Below are 18,493 nucleotides of genomic sequence, written 5' to 3' on the forward strand. Positions count from 1 at the left end.
AACACCAATGCCAAGGCATATTTTTTGACTCTGCTATATCGAGTCTCGGCATCCAGCAATGTTTTACTTTGGAAGTACACCGGCTTTTCTAACTTACCCACAATTCTAACTAGTACTGAACTAATTGCATACTCCATGACCCCTAAATACAAGTATAATTTTTCTCCCTGTTCCGGTCGTGACAGCATTGGGGCCTTACCTAGATAACTCTTCAACTCCTGGAACGCCTCCTCGCATTCTGTGGTCCATTCGAAATCCTGAGTGTTTCTCAGCAACCGATACAACGGCCTACACTTGTCCGATGACTTTGAGATGAACCTGTTCAAAACCGCGACCCTTCCTGCAAGTCTCTGCACCCTTTTGACGACCTGAGGCGACGGCATCTCCACTAGAGCTCTTATCTGCTCGGGATTGGCCTTTATTCCCCGGTAAGTAACTATGTACCCCAGAAACTTCCCCATAGTAACGCCGAACGTACACTTCTCTGGGTTAAGCTTTAAATTGTACGACCACAGTATATTGAACGTCTCTTTCAAACCCTCTAAATGGTCTTCCTCTGACATGCTCTTCTCTACCATGTCATCTATGTAAATCTCAATCCCCTTTCGGATCTTGTTTTCAAACATTTTCGCCCCTAGCCGCTGAAATGTAGCCCCGACGTTCTTCAATCCAAACGACATTCTCGTATAGCAATATGTACCGCCTTCCACCACGAAGGCTGTCTTCTCCTGATCTGGCCCATACATGGCGACCTGGTTATATCCCATTGATGCGTCCATGAAGGAAAATACTTTAAACCCTGCAGTTCTATTCACCAGCTTGTCTACTCTCGGCATGGGGTAGCTGTCCTTGGGACATTTTGAATTCACGTCAGTGAAGTCGACACACATACGTACCTTGCCATTCTTCTTAGGCACCGCGACTACATTTGACAACTAGTCGGTAAACGCCACCTCTCATATTATACCTGGCCCCTTCAACCTCGCGACCTCCTCGCGAATTCCTTCAGCGTACTTCGGTCTAATTCCTCGCATCTTCTGTCTTATTGGCTTAGCGTCTTCCCTCATATGTAACCTATGACATGCGAATTCTGGGTCTAATCCGGTGACCTCCTCAATCGTCCATCCAAACACATCTTTATTGGCAGACAAAAACTGTACTAACTTAACCTTCCATTCCTCAGACAAAAACTATACTAACTTAACCTTCCATTCCTCATGCAAACACATCTTTATTGGCAGACAAAAACTGTACTAACTGGCCCCACTGATGTGAACTTCTCCTCGTCGCCTTCCCCCAAATTCACTACCTCTATCTCATCCAAGGTCTTCGGTCCCTCTGTTGACTCCGCCGACCCCTCCCCGACGGTGCACTGTAATTGCTATGCCTGCCTCTTCCTGGAACATGAAGTATCTTCCTCTGATCCACGGATCAATCTCTTCACTGTACTCTGGTGACTGTTTTTAGTTGTCACCTGATCCCCGTGGACCTCATATACCCCGGTAGGGGTAGGGAATCGGATCACTTGGTAGTATTTAGAGGGGACTGCTTTCATCTCGTGAATCCACCTCCTTCCCAGGATGGCATTGTATTGTGAGTCGGTATCCACCACCTTGAACCTCGAGAACACTGTAACTGGTCCCGTGGTCACTGGGAGCAGAAGCTCCCCTAAAGGTTCCGTCATGCTTCCATTGAACCTATACAAATTCGTTGGCGAGGGTCTCAACTGCTTCCTTTCTATCTTCATTTCCTCCATTGTCCCTCTAAATAGTAAATCTACTGCACTGCCGCAGTCCACTAACACCCTCTTTACCATGTAATTTCCCATCGCCATGCTTTGTGATCACCGGCCAGATCCTCATGCGGGGAATCGATGGCCTGAAGGTCTGCGTCGGTGAACATTATGCTTCCCCTTCCATTCGCGGACCAGGAGGTCGCCCGCGAATGTCCTGCTGATTCATGGACCTGTTGTATGCTCGCCGCCCGCCGTATTCTATCTCGGTGTGCATTGTGGCTCAATATCTCTCCACTGAAGATCAGGTTGATCGTCCCCAATATCCTCCCCTGGGTCGGTGCTTGCTCTATCTTTTCCTCTTCTATTATAAACTCCTTCAACAACCCCTTTCCTATCATCCTCTGAATCAACCATCTCAACGCGTAGCAGCCGTCCGTCTCATGGTTGTGTATTTGGTGATAGGCGCAATAGGGTCTGCCTTATACCTCCACTGGTTTGGTTCACGGACCCTCATACCCCTGCAAATTCTGAATCAACGGTAGTATCTTGCTCAACGACTTGTTCAGTGGCACTTGCTCTACCTCGCGATAGGGCTTTTTGTCTCGACTCTCCCTCCTAGCCTCTTCTCTGCTCCTCTCAGGCCGCGACGAATATCCTCAGTATCCGCTGCCCCCTTTGTCCGAGGACTTATATCGCCGACGCCCCTCGCCTTTTTCCATCGATAACACCACCTTCCCTGGCCTTCTCACCTCCTTCTGCATGGTGTCTTTGTACCTGATGTACTTCTCCACCCTCGGGTATAGATCCTGTAATGTTGCAATTTCATTCATGGTTACCGACTCATGTACCCTCGTTCCCGGGCGCAATCCTCTCTCGAAAGTTATCACCGCCGTTCTTTCGTCCAGATTCTCCACTTTCAAGGTCTCCGCTTTGAATCTACACAAGAAGTCCCTTACCGATTCAGCGGACCTTTGCCTTACGTTGAACAAGGCCGCGATGTCCATAACACGCTTCTTCTGGTGTATAAAATGGTCAATGAACGCCTGCTCCAACTCCTGAAAGCTATTAATACTCTTAGAAGGTAATCTATAATACCAGTCAGATGCTCCCCCTTTTAAGCTTGTTGGGAACATCACACATCTCAGCCCGTCATACCGCGGCTCCTGCCACAACGGCATCTACTGCCGGAAGTGATGAATGTGGTCAGCGGGGTCTCTAGTCCCATCGTACCTCTCAAACCTTGGCTGGTTGAACCTCTTCGGCACCTCCGACTTCCAGATCGCATCCGCCAGTGGGTTGCGGTTCAACCCTGCCACCACCTGACTTGCCGCACCTCCCATGCCCCCTTAACATTTCGGACTAGCTTTCGGATCACTGGCGATCATTTCTCTGACTTGCTCCTTGGTGAACCCCACCACCGTCTGTTCTTCCGCATCTGTTCCCCCCTCCTCCTCTCTCTCTGCTCCTGACACCTCCCTTTCCGACTCCTCTATTGTCTCTTTCTCTCTCCTTAACCCCTCATTTTCTTCTCTCAACCTCACTATCTCCTCATGCAACAACCTTGTTTCCTCCGCCTCTGACATTACTGTCTCTTCCCTACCTTGCTCCTCCCCTTCACTCCTTACTGACTCCACATCCATCTCGGCGACTATCGTCTTTTTCGGTCGACCCACTTTTTTTTTTATTGCCATCTCACTATTTTTCACTCTCGTTCCCCACAGACGGTGCCAAATGTTGTGACCTATCTTTCTCTCCTCCTCTCATGTTCTATTTATAATCCCTCATCTCTCTCTTAGGCCCTCCACCTGTCCCTCCATCTCTCGGTCCATTGATTGCCGCGTGGAGGGTTCCCGTACGACCCTAGGGTTTTCCCCGTGCTCCTGTTGGGCACGTGTCCCGATGGTACAACTCCAGGTCAGCTATCCTTTCAAGTCGCGGCTCTCCATTGTCGGTTCTCGGTTCTCAGCCTTCATACTTGACTTCTATGTCCGCGACCCTTCTAGAATGTTTCTCACCCCACTGTATGTCCTCTTTTTGGATCCATCATCCGCGGGACTGCCGGCCATCATAAATTAGGTCGCTACAGTTAACTTGTGAAGAGTTGTGCAATTGACGCTTGAAATTGGGCTCTAGAAAAATATTTGAGCTTGTGAGATCTTGATTAAGAACAGTTAAGATTTTACATATGAACTCCATCCACTGAATAAGGGATTGGATGGAGGAGAAGATGAACAGTCTTTAAAAAAATAATTTACGTCTTATTTTATTTTGTTAAAAAATGTCAAAAGAACAAATAAGAAAACTGATGTTGTGCTTTGAGTTGTTATTTCAGTAGCTAGTGTTCATACATTACAGCTTATGCTGTCCCGTGGACAAGCTTTTAGGGTCTGTCCACAAATTCAATCCCAAATTTTTTTGAGGGTATAGACCTAAAGATGAATATATCCCGAGTATCTAAATGACTGAGACATCCTGTCTTACTTTTCTAAAAGTAATCTCGATCTGTCAAAATGCCATGCACTCGAGTGATTTATTCTTTAAGAAACCCCAGCCATGAATAAGGAGTGATCAAAACAAGCTCAGACTAGAAACTGATGAAAATTAAGCCTGCCCCTTCAGTTCAAATTTCAAAGAACTCAGAACTGTGTTTTGAGCAGGACAATGACTAACAATTTAATCACAGCTTAACAATTAAAAAGAGAAAAAAGAGGGAAAGTGGATTAATGTGGAATAGAATAATTCAAACCAACGTACAGCTGAGTTTTTTCTATTTTCTTCTCAATAAGGTGTAAAGCAAGCTATGCAATAACCCTAGGACTATCTGCATACTATAAAATATAGCTTCAAATATTGTTGCAAATGGCTTTTGTAACACATGTTGTTGCACAAATTCCTCCAACATCAGCTGTTTGGTGTGTTCCTTGTGCAATGGTCTTGACAATGGCTTTAGTGATCCGATCAGCTTTGTCATGGAGTTTTAGATGGTGTAACATCATAACTGTACTCAATAGTAGTGGCGTAGGGTTCGCTAGATTCTGAAATAATTAATGAGGGATTAGCATCTGTAGTTATCCAAGAACCAATAAACCAATCTAATAATAACAATAACAATACCAGAAATAATAGTAAAAATACAGTATTTTTTATTTATTTTTAACCCCCCTGACCCGCAGGCCTCAGAGAGTATTTGAACCCAGGTCTGTTGTAAGGGGGCCATTAGTTTTGTCAATTTCACTTAAGTCTCAATGCAGCCTGCATACTGATGTTGCTAGACTTTAGTGCGCGCAAATGAACTTCAGAACCCCGTATGTATAGTTCAAACATTCAAAACTATATCACATGACACATGCTGATGAAGGTAGGAAATGTAAAGAACATAGATGACCTTATGTTGTTCTTTTGGTTGGTAACACAAAATCCAATATGTTCATAGTTATATGTAAGAGAACCCCGGCAGAAATGGGTGTGAACTTCCTTTATAATTCATTTTCCCATCTACATGTAGACTCTGCTCAACATATAGATGAAGGAAGATCCACTAGAACAAGACATACCTGAGTTTGTTTTCATTCCGCTCATGTTGACCAAGGTACTTTGGATAATACTAAGTAGAGTACAGTAGTAGCTCAAAGTGGGATGATACTTTCATACTATCATACTATCATTCAATCTTTTCAACCATTTTTCCATATAAAACTCTGACAATCTACTGATGGTTCAATACCCCACATTTTCAAAAATCAAAATAACAAAATATGAACAACAAACTTATAAAGGCATGACCCATATGGTCGCACATAAGCATGGGATGCATATTTCAGGACAAACATCTTAGAAAATTAGATAATGGTAATAGTCATTCACCTTCTCAGTAAAATCAGGCTCAGTACCAGGCACAGCTTCTGCTAGAGCAATGCCTCCCTCACCAATATTGCAACTGGAGACAAATTTAACTTCAGGAATAATGTAAATAAGCCATGAAGAAATCCACAGTGAAAGAATTCTACCTGGGAACTAAACGCAAACCCCCAACCAAGGCAGCACAGTCGTTAGAGACAGAGTAATCGGAGAAGCGATCCACGGCTAATACATCGAAATATGCATGATCTGTTGCAAGCTGTTGAAATGCAAACCAAAGAGTTAATACTATCCACACAAAAATCAACTACACCAAGAGTCATGTCCATGGAGCACCAACCATACTTTCATCATTGTCCACATCACTAACAATATTATTTTCATATTTCAGGTTGAGACACCAAGACCATCATGGAACACAACTCCAACACACTGGGGTTACTGTGCCCACCCCCACTGATAACAATGTCAAACATCTAATGTTAACAAATGCAAAGAATACCTTGATGACACAAGCTTCCCTGGTAATTTCTTCGTATCTAATCTCAGGATACTTGTTTGCAACTTCGCGACAGCACTATAAAATAAGACAAAGTTTCAGTTATTAGTAAAATTATGCAACAGAAACTATGGAATTTCATAGAAAGGGTTTCTTCAAGCGTTTACATCAATATACCTTTAGAAACAAACCATCTGTCTTAGTTGTAATTTCAGGTTCATGTATAGCTGACACCTTATCCCGGCCGTGTGTCCTTGCATAGTAGAAAGCATATTCAGCCACATGTGCGCACACTTGACTCTCATCTACGCCTCTCATCTATGACACATTATGAAATACTTTATATGATTTCTATTAATTTGAGAATCAAGGAAAAGGAACTTCAAGAGAAACATGAAACAAATGGCTTCCAAAGCGTAAAAGCATACTTGATGTTCCAGACCAACATACTCACCTGTTGTGTAACAGTGACAATATCAACATCATTTTTGCGAGGTTTGTATCCATATAGACTGTTGAAAAGTTTGACACTGGCGTAAAGGGAAAGCTCCTCCCTAAAAGCATGGTAAATAGATCTTTGAGCATTTCCAATTGGTTTCCACATTGGTGCTTTTATACCAGCACCATTTTTACGAATTGATTCTAGGCTTTCCCATGTGAGATAACTCTTTGTCCTCTGATCTTCTTTGTTTCCAACAAAGTGTTCTTCCCATTTTATGGGCACTTCAGCTGTGCTGAGTACCTGACACATACATATTAAATAAGTAATACACAACCTATGTACTAAACTGAATGAAAAATAGAACCCTGTAGTTGTTAAATAGCCAATTTCTCTATAAGCTAGAACTTATGTGAAGGGTCAATTCTATTAATATATTAGAGTAGGCTCGGGGACACTCATACATGTCAATACTCCCCCTTAGCGGGACACGCTGGAAATACATAGGTAGAAGGACGGGACATCTTCACCTGGCTGGCAGAAGTGGAAATGCACAGGTAGAAGGACTGGACATCCCCGAGACCTCTCAGAAACTAGAGGCTCCAATACCATGTTAAATTGTCAATTTCTCCATAAGCTCGAACTTATGTGAAGGGTCAATTCTATTAATATATTAGAGTAGGCTCGGGGACACTCATATATGTCAACAATAGTTCCATAAAGGGACATAATAAAACTAAGAATGAGATCTTTTGATTAATATCTATGAAACCTTTAAATTGATCCAAATGTCTATCAAAAGTTAACCAGACAAAAAATAAAGTAGAGAAAGAAAGAAAGAAGGGAGATCAAATCAGTCATAAGTGTGTAGTATAGCCTCATTAATGTTGGTCATCAGATATAATTTTCAAAACTGTAAGAATAATGATCACCCAGTTTTGGATCTTTGTGTAAGTGTTAGAATCCTACAGCACATATATAATTAAGAAAAAAAATCTTATATCTTGAATCTATTGCATTCTTATATGTCTATGATCACATCAGCAATGAATTTGAACCGATCTCAGACAGACTATATGTCCAATCAAAATAAAGATTATTGAATTCAAAGTGGCTGCGTCTTTGCACTACAATTACACCTTTCTTTAAATGAGGTCTCACTCGTAGTCACAAAGTGAATGCACATGATAAAACAACAACTACATCAAAACCCAAATACAATCCTAATGGCATTGAAGATCAGCATCACGGGGTAGATTCCAGCTCATAAATGTATGTTATGAACCATAAAACATTCTGATGACTCAATATCACTAAAGAATCACAAATTTCACAACACACTACACTAGATATGAGTGGATTAATAAAAAAGAATTCATAGTGAAAGTAAAAGAGTAATTGTAAAGCAACCTGCTTAACAGATTCAGTGATATCTGGTCCGATTCCGAGGCCAGGGAAGAGTGTTGTTTGAATCGGATAACTAGGAGAAGGATCAGCATTGGCACTTGTGGAGATGTTTGTGATGAAAGGACTTGAGACGAGTGGTAGGTTGGGGAGATGGTTGCAAATGGACTTTGTAACATCTTTTGTTGTAGAAGTTCCTCCAATATCAGCTGTTTGATACTTTCCTTCTGCAATGGTCTTGATGATGGCATCGTGGATCTGATCAGCTTTGTCATGGAGTTTCAGATGCTGTAACATCATAACTGCACTCAACAGTAGCGGTGTAGGGTTTGCAAGATTCTGAAAAATTATTGAGAGGTTTACATCAGTATCCAGTCCAAGAAGCAACAAACATATCCAATATATATAGCAGAAGTACCAATTATATCCTCATACTTTGATCTTTGTACCAAACATATTCTCTTAATTGGTACTTTTGCAAGGACCCAAAATAATCATAATTATAAAAAAAAAAAATTTGGGTCCTCAAATTTACACAACTAAATTACTAAGGCAACGTAATTCACAGTCAACAACCGAAAATAAAAACTCAGCCTTCAAATTGTTAAAATACAACCAAAACTCCACAGCACAATCTGCGATTGTTTCTGTCCCACTCACGGGTCTCTCACACTCTCTTTAAAATGTTACAGGTTGAAGAGAATCACTATTTTTCATAACCTCTCTCTCTCTTTTTAAGATGAAAACCCACCAAATTTACGTAAATACGATTAGATCACGACCACCTCCCCACCCCACCCCCCCCCCCACATACACACGCACACACAAAATTGTACAAGCAAGTGAGAGTAGAGAAACTTTGTTTTCTAAAGCATATTATATTGGCAGTCCACATTGGTTGAATCACCATTGCGAAAATCTGTTGCATATTTAAGAACCCAGGTCTGCGATGACAGCTTCCACCCAAAATAAAACATTATTTTATGCATAGAATTTGTAGAATTTCCTCAGATCTATTGTAGACTAATGACCTTCAGGCACCATGCATACTTAAACAATGCTGAACTGTATCACATGCTGATGATGGAGGAAATGCAAATGGTTGTGAATGTCAAAAACAAGAATAACATATGTTTGCAATTAAAGGTAATTAGTCTGACTGAAATGGGTGTCATCTGCCGTATTACTTATTTTTCCCCAGATATATAAAGTCTTTCCTCAGCATATATGACAAAAGGAAGATCCTCGCTTGATCAAGAGATATATATTATCTGTTTTCTTTCCACACCATAAACAAGGCAGTGCGAACAATTCTTAGTTGAATACATTATTAGCTCAAAATGGGAAGATGGTTTCATATTAAAACCGACACATACCATCTTTACATATAATATACTGACATCTTATGATTGTTCAACACTGGAATTGACTTCAATAAATTTGCTTAAATGCTGACTTCAGGTGTATATTTGGGTACCTAACAACCATCCCTAAAGCATGGCATGCACATTTGGGGAGAAAAACATCACTGAAAGTTACACAATTATAACTAGTTGTTTACCATATCATCAATTTCAGGCGTGGTACCAGGTACAGCTTCAGCTAGAGCAATGTTTCCCTCACCAATATTGCAACTGGAGAAATAGTTATAATATTAGGAATGAGTTGACCACACCATGAAGAAAATCCGTCTTAGATGACCAATACCTGGGAATAAAGCTCAAACCCCCAACCAAGTCTGCACAGTGGTCACAGATGATGGGATCTGAGAAGCGGTGCATGACTAAGACGTCGAGATGTCTGTGATTTTTGACTAGCTGTAGAATTGCAAAAACAAAGAATGAACAGAATTAACAAAAATCAACAACTATTAAGTTTGGGCAATCAACCACAATAAGAGTTCAAGTCCAGGTAACACCCATAATACTTGCATCTTCATACTTTCATCTATTTGACCAATGGTAACAATTTCTTTCTCCAACTTTCAGGTTCACACTACAGCCACCTAAGCCATAGAACACCACTCCATATATAACAATGCATAACGTGCCTAATCCCCCAATGGACAAATGATTAATGTCAAACATCTAAAGGACAAAAAATGCAAACAATACCAGGATGCCACAATCTTCAATAGTAAGTTCCTCATACTTAATCTCAGGGTACTTGTTTGCAACTTCACGACAGCACTAAAGATTAAGACAAAGTTTCAGTAGTTAGTGGAAACAAAAATACTACGACAAATTTCTAGAATGTTGAGAATAATTAGCTTTAACATCAAGATACCTTTAGAAACAAAGCATCTGTCTTAGTCGTGATCTGTGGCTCATGTATAGCAGACACCTTATGCCGTTCATGTATCTTGGCATATTCAAAAGCATATTCTGCCAATTGCATACTTGTTTTGCTTTCATCCGCACCTATAACTACCTACAACACATTCCCACAATCTTTCACATAGTTTCAATTTATATGAGAATCATAAAAGGAACAAACACAGAACAACCATGAAGTAAAATGTGTTGTTCTAGACTGGTATACTCGCCTGTTCAGAAATAGTGACTAGATCGACATCATCCTTACGAGGTTTATGTCCATAGATACTGTTGAATAATTTGACATTCGTGTGAAAACGAAGCTCATCCCTAACAGTTAAGTACAAAGATCTAATATTTTTTCCAAGTGGTTTCCATACAGGTGCTTTTAAACCAACACCATTTCTAAGAACTGAATCTAGGCTTTCACGCGTGAGATAACTCTGTGTTGTGCTATCTACTACGTCTCCAACATAGTGTTCTTCCCATCGTATAGGAACTTGAGCCATACTCAGCACCTAAAAAGAAAAAAGTAAAACAAATGTCAGCAAGCAACGTGTTCGAATAAATGTGAAAAACAGAACCATTTGTTAAAACAGTGACCATAACTTGATAAAGAAAACACCCAAGACAAAAATGAGTGAAAATAAATAAATAAACCTCTTTAACGGATCGCGCGACAACGGGGCCAACACCATTACCAGGGAAGAGTGTTACTATAATAGGCTTATTATTAGTATTGATAGAAACATCTCCATTTGTGGACAAGTTTCGATGATTTGTACATGAAAAGACTCTTGTAGTAGTAGTAGAGTTTTTGAGAAACAAGAGTTGGACTGAGAGGTTTCGAAGAAGTGGTGAAGTTTTCATCATTTTTTTGAGGAGAGTAAAAAACAGACTAGAATTAACTAGGGTTTAAGGATTTATTTATTTATACGGCTAGTAGTGACGTGTCATTTTAGTATTCTTTATTATTTTATTTATTTATCAATTACATTTTCATATATATATATATATCTTAATATTAAAGCTCCCACAAATGATATTTTTCGAGCTCTATTAAAATTCCACATCATCACCTCCTATTGAAACAGGAATTTCTTTCTTATTTATTAGACACTTCTAATTAAACGGGAATCAATTTCCTATTAAAACAATTTTTAATGTCTATGATAAAAATTCCTCCTCTATTAGAAAAAAAGAAATTTCTAACACTTCTAATTAAAACGGGAATTCCTTTCTTATTGAAAAGTAAAAATAATTAAAAAATATAGCATATCTAATTAAAACGAAAATCATTCTCCTATTAATACGGAAATCATATTTCTAAATTAAGTCAACTATTAAAACGGGGTTAAAAAAATGGGTTTATAAAACTTAATTAAAACAATTTGTTAGAAAATTAAAATGGGTTTTTAAAACTTAATTAAAATGATTTGTTATAAAATTACAATAGGTTAGCAACTAAAACGAGAATCATGATTTGTTAGAAAATTTCTATATGTATATAGTTATGATTGTTGAACATGTTTCAAAAAAGAAATTGGATGCAAATGTATTGAACTACGCCTACTTTCTTAGTATATATATATATATATATATATATATGCGAAAATCTGATTTCCTCAATTAGGCCCCGTATTATGGATTTTAAACCAAACTTTTTAATTCGAAGGATACCCGAAAGTTTCACCTCCTAAATTTTCGGATATTACTAATTGCGAGGGTAAATAGGTCATTAACTATTTTTGGGTAGTTAAAACTTAGGGTTATATTGATATACCCCCACCACTAGTTGCAATTAGGATTCCCCCCCCACTTGACAGTCAAAAGGAGTCAACCAACAGTGGCCGTCAGTTGACTAGTCAAGGATCATGAATTGTCCTAAATACTCTTTTTCTATGGAAATTATGAAATTTGCCATTGACACTATTAAAAGCCCAAACTCGAAATTAGACACTGTTCAAAGCCCACAACTCAAAATTAGACATGCAGTTTACGTCCGATGAAAGCTTGCTCTATTCGGTGGTTTTAAGCAGGAAGAATCGGGTTTGATATTTGGACCTCCTACGTTCAATCTATACATGGTCTCAATGCCTCGCTCACCCAAGTTCAAAGAATTTTCTGCACCATTTCCTAAAAAAGAACTTTAGCTAAAATGAGATATTAATCCACAAAGAGTCTACCAAGAATTGGAACAATCTCGATGGCATTTACAAAAGTGAATTTGCCATTATCGGGGAATAACATCGATAACAAGTTCACTGGATGAATCAACACCTCCGAGGAAGTACTCTTTCATCAAAGAAGATGCCATTGCCTTTAAGTAAGAGTTCTTCCTAGAAACCTCCTCGGGTACATTGAATTGAGAAACCAGCTTCAGATTGTTCGCCACAACAGTGAACAAAGAATCCTTATTAATATCATAAAAGTGGAGTCTAAGATAATAGTTCCCTGGATCAATATTAAAGGTATAATTCGAAGCTTCAGTGAAAAACCTCGCTGATTTATATAGAGTTTCATACATCATCAAATCCTCACTTATATTTGACGTCGAAGCCGCAATCCCATGTGGATTGAGGGAGAAATTGTTACAAGTGGCTGAATCCCCAACCCATCTCTTGCCATCAATAGTGACACTAGAACTAACACCATAGCTTATTAGGAAAGGCTTTGTTTCAGCTTCTCCATTCCTTATAAAACCAGATATCAAAACCATACAAATTACCACCCAAAGCTCCATTCTCTTCAACTTCTCCATATTCACTTCACTCCACAACTTGAGTATTCTTATCAGATTACTTGAAAAATGAAAATCACACAAATACTCATGATTTGTTAGAAAACAACAAAAGCCCGCTTTCACTTCATACTCTTATTAACCTTTAAGCAAATCTGATTCAAGAACAACCACTCATGACTAAACAAACTAAAGTAAGAGGCAAAAAAGCAAAAAAAGAAGCTTAAAAAATGGCCCAAGAGAATATAAACTGAGATGGTTCGTTTCTTACCAGTGAGATGTACACATTAAAGTGCAAGGAAGCTCCTGCAAATGGCCAAATGGGATGTCCTGAGTTGTGGGCTTTGAACAGTGTCTAATTTCGAGTTTGGGCTTTGAGTTGTGGGCTTTGAATAGTGTCAATGGCAAATTTCGTAATTTCCACAGAAAAAGGGTATTTAGGACAATTCATGATCCTTGACTAGTCAACTTATTAATATGGACGCACCACCGTTGGTTGACTCCTTTTCCGTATCATCCCAAGTTGGGGAAATCCTAATTTCAATTATTATGGGGGGGGGGGGGGGTATGTCAATATAACCCTAAAACTTAAAACTCAACAAATATACGTAAGAGTGGAATTTGAGCCGAGCGGCTCGGAGCTCGACTCGAGCTTGTTTGTTTAACTATATGAGCCGAGCTCGAGCTTAAATTAAAGCTCGTGTAACAAATGAGCTTGATGAAACTCGGCTCGTTTAACTCAAATAGTATATTTGTAGTGTAAAATGACCGAGCCACTCGGGCTTGGCTCGAGCTCGCTCGTTTAACTATATGAACCGAGTTAGAGCTCAATTGAAAGCTCATGTAATTAATGAGCTGAGCTTGAGCATGGTCAAGCTCGGCTCGTTTAGCTTGAATTCCACCCCTAAATGTATGCACCAGTTCGATGGTATCCAAATTTAAACAAACAAAACTTCATCTTCTAACATAATTGCCGCATCGTTTCTTCACGCAATCACAGAGACAAAAACTCCATGTCACCTCGATTGCTATGGTATTGGTTTGCAAACAATTATGATTCGTTCTTCAATCCATAGGTAGTGTTGTCTCTATTCTTTCTAATATTGTCTTTTTTTCCGAATTCAGCTTTGATTCAACTTTAATTTCATATGTTTACAACTTTAATTTGAACTGTTTGATGAAATGCCCCGCCCTAATTTTATCTCGATGTATGTCTTCCATGTTTGGTTGATTGAAGAGTTTTTCATGAGATAAGTAGTTTGAATTCTGCAAAAGTCATGCACTATGTGTTTCTTCACAGCAATTTACTGAAACTGATTTCTTTGTAGTAAAGTGGTGGTAGTCTTTTGTACATAAATTTCGAAAAGTCGTACCAAGATATGTCACAATCAAGTTACCTATCCTATATTCCTCTTGAAACCCTGTATTTACTTATTTCATGTCTTTTTACAAATTTACATTTGTTTTGCACGATGTCTGAAATCGTCAGTGAATTTCCTTTAAGTTCAAATTAACCGTTGTTTATAAGGTTAGGCTACAAACCATATGATTAACCATATGTACACGTTTTTTCACACAATCACAGAGAACTATATTGTTGTTGCCATTTTTGTTGTATGCTACTAGAACTTCATTCTGACATACATATAACAAAGCCTTCTTGCACGTTGACTTATTTGAACTTAGTATAAATGCTACAGACACTGTAGCAAAGGTATAGTAGCAGGTAAAACCCATTTTCTGCTTAGAGTCACAAGCTACCATCCTTGAGTCATTTATCCATGGCTGCAAAATATGTTGTAGTCACTGTAGGAGGTAGAACCCGATTTTCAACAGAGTCGCAAGCTACCATCCTTTGAGTCATTTATCCATGGCTGCATAATTATTCTAAGACTTGGAACTAATTCTTTAAGTATCTTCTCATTTGTTTTTGCCTATTGCACTCGCCTTTTGGACATGTGAATATCTCCCAATCTTTTTTTTATTGGGATCAAACAAATTTTTTTAGTTTTGGGCTTGCCTTTAGTTTGGAGACATCTTGGTTTACTCATTCTTGGATGTCTCCATTTTCTCCTTTTGTATTTCTTTTAAATTGATTGTCTTACTTATTTATGACATTCGCGGTCCTTTTTACTTCTTAGGTCGCGTTTGATTAGTTATCTTTTTATTTATAGTTCTACATTATTTTCATATTCTTTTGTAGCTAAACTTTATCAGGCTTTATTATCTACTGTTTTGGTTAGCACAAATGTGGCAGAGGGCAAGCTGAATAGGGAAGAAGTTAAGAGAATCAAGGCAAGTCTCCAGGAACTGGAAGCTTCTAGGCAGGCAAAGGGAAAAAACCTTAAGATTGTGCGATAGGCAGAGATGAACAAGAAAAACAGTGCCGAAAACTTCAACAATGCCTCTGAAAAAAAAAACAAGTTAATACAAGTTTGAACGTTGGTGAAGAAGGATATGATCCGTTCTCCAGAAGATAGACAAAGTCACGAAATTATTTTATATCCAACCCTGTCATAGAAGATTCCAAAAATGGGCATGTTGCTGCTTAGTCATTAGAGTCAGGTGGAAGCAATGCGGCAGCAGGAGTAGAAGGGATAACTGATGTGGCTGTCTTCCCACCAACAAAAGCAGCTGGTGCTCGGAAGTTGGTAGATACAAAGTCCCCTGTTGATCAAGGTACGGTGTCGAACTCATTGCCCAACTTTAATTTGCCAATCACACTAGAAGAGTAGAAGGATTTTGGAGGACCCGATGGAGCACAAAATCATTTTGGGAGGGAGGCCATGTCTAAAAGGGCCTAAATCATAAAGTACATAATCTGTGACATTTAATAGGAAGGTCAGAAAATCTTATTTCTTCTATTCTAAGCTTATTAAAAAACATGCAAGGCTGTGTTTTTACAAGAGGTATCAATAAAGCTATCTTAATCAGTGACGCAATGGAGACCGGAACAATTCAGATCAACTCTGCACCCACTCGTTAAGCCAAATCATTTTCCTTTCCAGGTACACTCGATCATCCCCAAGGGCAACTATTATTTTTAGAAATTTTTTATATCCTGAACTTTCTGGAATCACCAAAACAATTACCACGATGACTAAGAACAAAAGCATTGTTGTCAACTTGCCTACCCCTTCATATACCATGAGTTAAATCTTTTCGAAGAAAAGTAGCCGGGCTTAAACACGTAGAACGGAAATAATGTTATTTAAGTATTAAAGTTTAGAATAGTGGAAACAAGTAGAAAGAGAGCAAGGAAGGACTTTACCTGAAATGGTGTAGAGACTTTGTTACAGCTGTAAAACAAATACACAGAGTTAATGTGCACGCTTGCCTTTTTAACGATGCAAGATTATCTTTAAGCTATGTAACTATATATATACTTCTTTTTCTTCTAAAGAAGGATGGATTTGATCCATATAGTGAAACCACGACAGTTTGCTAACCGTTTAAAACTGATATGGTTATTACTAAAATATTTCAGCTTGATATATATGTAGTGTTTGCAATTTCTAAAATGGATGTAAGATCATCAATCAATAAACTTCAATCCTTATCTAATTTGAATATATATACTTCTGTATATTCTTTAATGTGAATGCAAACACTATGACTGATAGTCTGATGCTAGCTATAATTGCATTACATCATATCATAGATTCTTCAACAAGGTAATAAAACTTCAGTTAGATGACTTGAGTCACTAAGAATGTACCCCTACAATTTCTCTCTTACTTATTTCTTTTTTGTTGTTCATTTCATTGTCTAACAAGCCCTTTAATTTGTTTGGCCATTGTAGAAGCTATTACAGATGCACTAGCCCGATGTGCACTGTGAAGAAACGTGTAGAGAGATCATTTCAGAATCCATCAATTGTGATAACCACATATGAAGGCCAACATAACCGCCATAGCTCTGCAACACTGCGAGGAAATGCTTCTAGACTGCTGGCTAATCCAATGTTCACTTCACTGCCAGGGCTACCAAGTTTTCATCAAGAGCTATTGATGCAGGTTCCTCGCACTAGGTGGGTGAGGATGCTCACTCACAAAGGCGTTCAACACATTATTAGATTTTTTTTGCTGTTGCAACTTTTGCTGAAATTGGCGATACCTTTGATTAGAAGCTATTTTTACTTTTGTGAACCATTATATTACTCGAATTATATTTTTTCACATTTATTTGTATTTGATCAGTAATAATACATTTTGAAATCAAATTTAAAGAGGTTATTCACTTCGATTATTTAGTAATATTTTCCTAACAACAAAAATTCTTTTTGGAAGCAAATGGTAGATACTTTTTTGTTTTTATCTGGAAAAATTGGACTGGGCTTGATCCCGGGCCAACCAAACTTTTCTATTTTATAGTACAAGTTTTTCCCTTGCTAATTCATTATTTTTCCTCTATACTAATTCGCTTCACTGTACTGTAGGTGTAATTAGATATTGCCATAGAAGAATATGTTCGAGTGTTTGAATTAACTGACAAAACTCTAGTGTCAAGTTAAAGTTCGTGTCTCGAGAAGATGGATTGTAAGCAGTAAAGACTCGCAAGATAAGCAGAAGAGATTTGATGTTGTCTTAATTGATGAACGAGTAAGTCGTCTGAGTCATTTGCATTTCCACACATTAAGTTTTCCATGATATGAAATTGCCTTAATGCTCTAATTTTTTTTCCAGGGATATCAGATTCAAGCAATTGTTCCCAAAAACCATTCAAACACATTCTTAAATGTTCTTCACGAAGGACACGTATATCATATTGAAAACTTCAGTGTGCAAACTAGAAGAGATTCATATCGCCTGATTCAACATGAATTTATTATACTTATCAGATGGGACACTATTGTCAGGGGATCTTCCGATGCTCACCCAGAAATTCCGATATACAAATTTGATTTTGTTGAGTTTGACAATGTTAAGCTGCTTTCGAAAGCAAATACGAATCTAAAAGGTAATCAATTGCAACAATAAAACTATTTCAATTACTTCAAAAAATTCCATTAGAAATAACTATTTCATCAATATTTTGTAGCAGATGCGTTTGGCGCAGTTGATGGTGCTTCGGAGTTGATGTTTCGAAATTGACTCATGCTGAAAGATATCTTCTTGAAGAATGTCAGGTTTTCATTTTCTGTATGCTCATTTAGAATTTAAAAAATTCATACCCAAATCTATATATTAACACAACATTATATCATATATGCAGTGGAACTGAATTGAAAATAAATCTCTGGGAAAATGCAATACAATTGTTTGATAATGTGATTAAGTATGCAAAAAGTGTATCGGTGTTGGTTGTCACTTCGTTAACTGTTGGGAACTATTACAGTGATTATATTGAATCTTTTAATCTATATAGCCTATTATAGACTATTCCTTGCCTATTGAATCTTAAATTCGTTCTTTGTCAGATGAATGCTTCCTTAATTCAACAAGCACAATGCAAATCTACATCAACTTGGACATTCCAGAAGTATCGGATTTGCAAAATAGGT

At 38.4% G+C, this 18,493-nt stretch overlaps 3 protein-coding genes across 3 annotated transcripts; all 3 read right to left on the minus strand.

The window, feature by feature from the left end:
* Nucleotides 1-1,381: 1,381 nt before the first annotated feature.
* LOC147488373 (uncharacterized) lies at nt 1,382-1,834 on the minus strand. The gene has a single exon (XM_086574358.1). The coding sequence runs from the start codon at nt 1,832-1,834 to the stop codon at nt 1,382-1,384; it is 453 nt and encodes a 150-aa protein (XP_086430484.1).
* Nucleotides 1,835-2,391: 557 nt separating this feature from the next.
* LOC147488374 (uncharacterized) lies at nt 2,392-2,913 on the minus strand. Its single transcript, XM_086574359.1, has one exon. It carries the CDS (start codon nt 2,911-2,913, stop codon nt 2,392-2,394), a length of 522 nt encoding a protein of 173 aa, XP_086430485.1.
* Nucleotides 2,914-4,433: 1,520 nt separating this feature from the next.
* Nucleotides 4,434-11,150, minus strand: LOC147488375 (uncharacterized). Its single transcript, XM_086572817.1, has 13 exons — nt 10,911-11,150; nt 10,481-10,768; nt 10,222-10,365; nt 10,050-10,124; nt 9,643-9,752; nt 9,497-9,569; nt 7,942-8,274; nt 6,547-6,834; nt 6,270-6,410; nt 6,096-6,170; nt 5,743-5,852; nt 5,600-5,672; nt 4,434-4,770 (listed from the first exon to the last, which is right to left on the minus strand). Exons 1-13 carry the CDS (start codon nt 11,121-11,123, stop codon nt 4,579-4,581), a joined length of 2,115 nt encoding a protein of 704 aa, XP_086428943.1. The 5' UTR covers nt 11,124-11,150; the 3' UTR covers nt 4,434-4,578.
* Between the last annotated feature and the right edge of the window lie 7,343 nt (nt 11,151-18,493).

Source organism: Coptis chinensis, chromosome 7 (assembly GCF_015680905.1).
Source record: "Coptis chinensis isolate HL-2020 chromosome 7, ASM1568090v1, whole genome shotgun sequence".
Lineage (NCBI taxonomy): Eukaryota > Viridiplantae > Streptophyta > Magnoliopsida > Ranunculales > Ranunculaceae > Coptis > Coptis chinensis.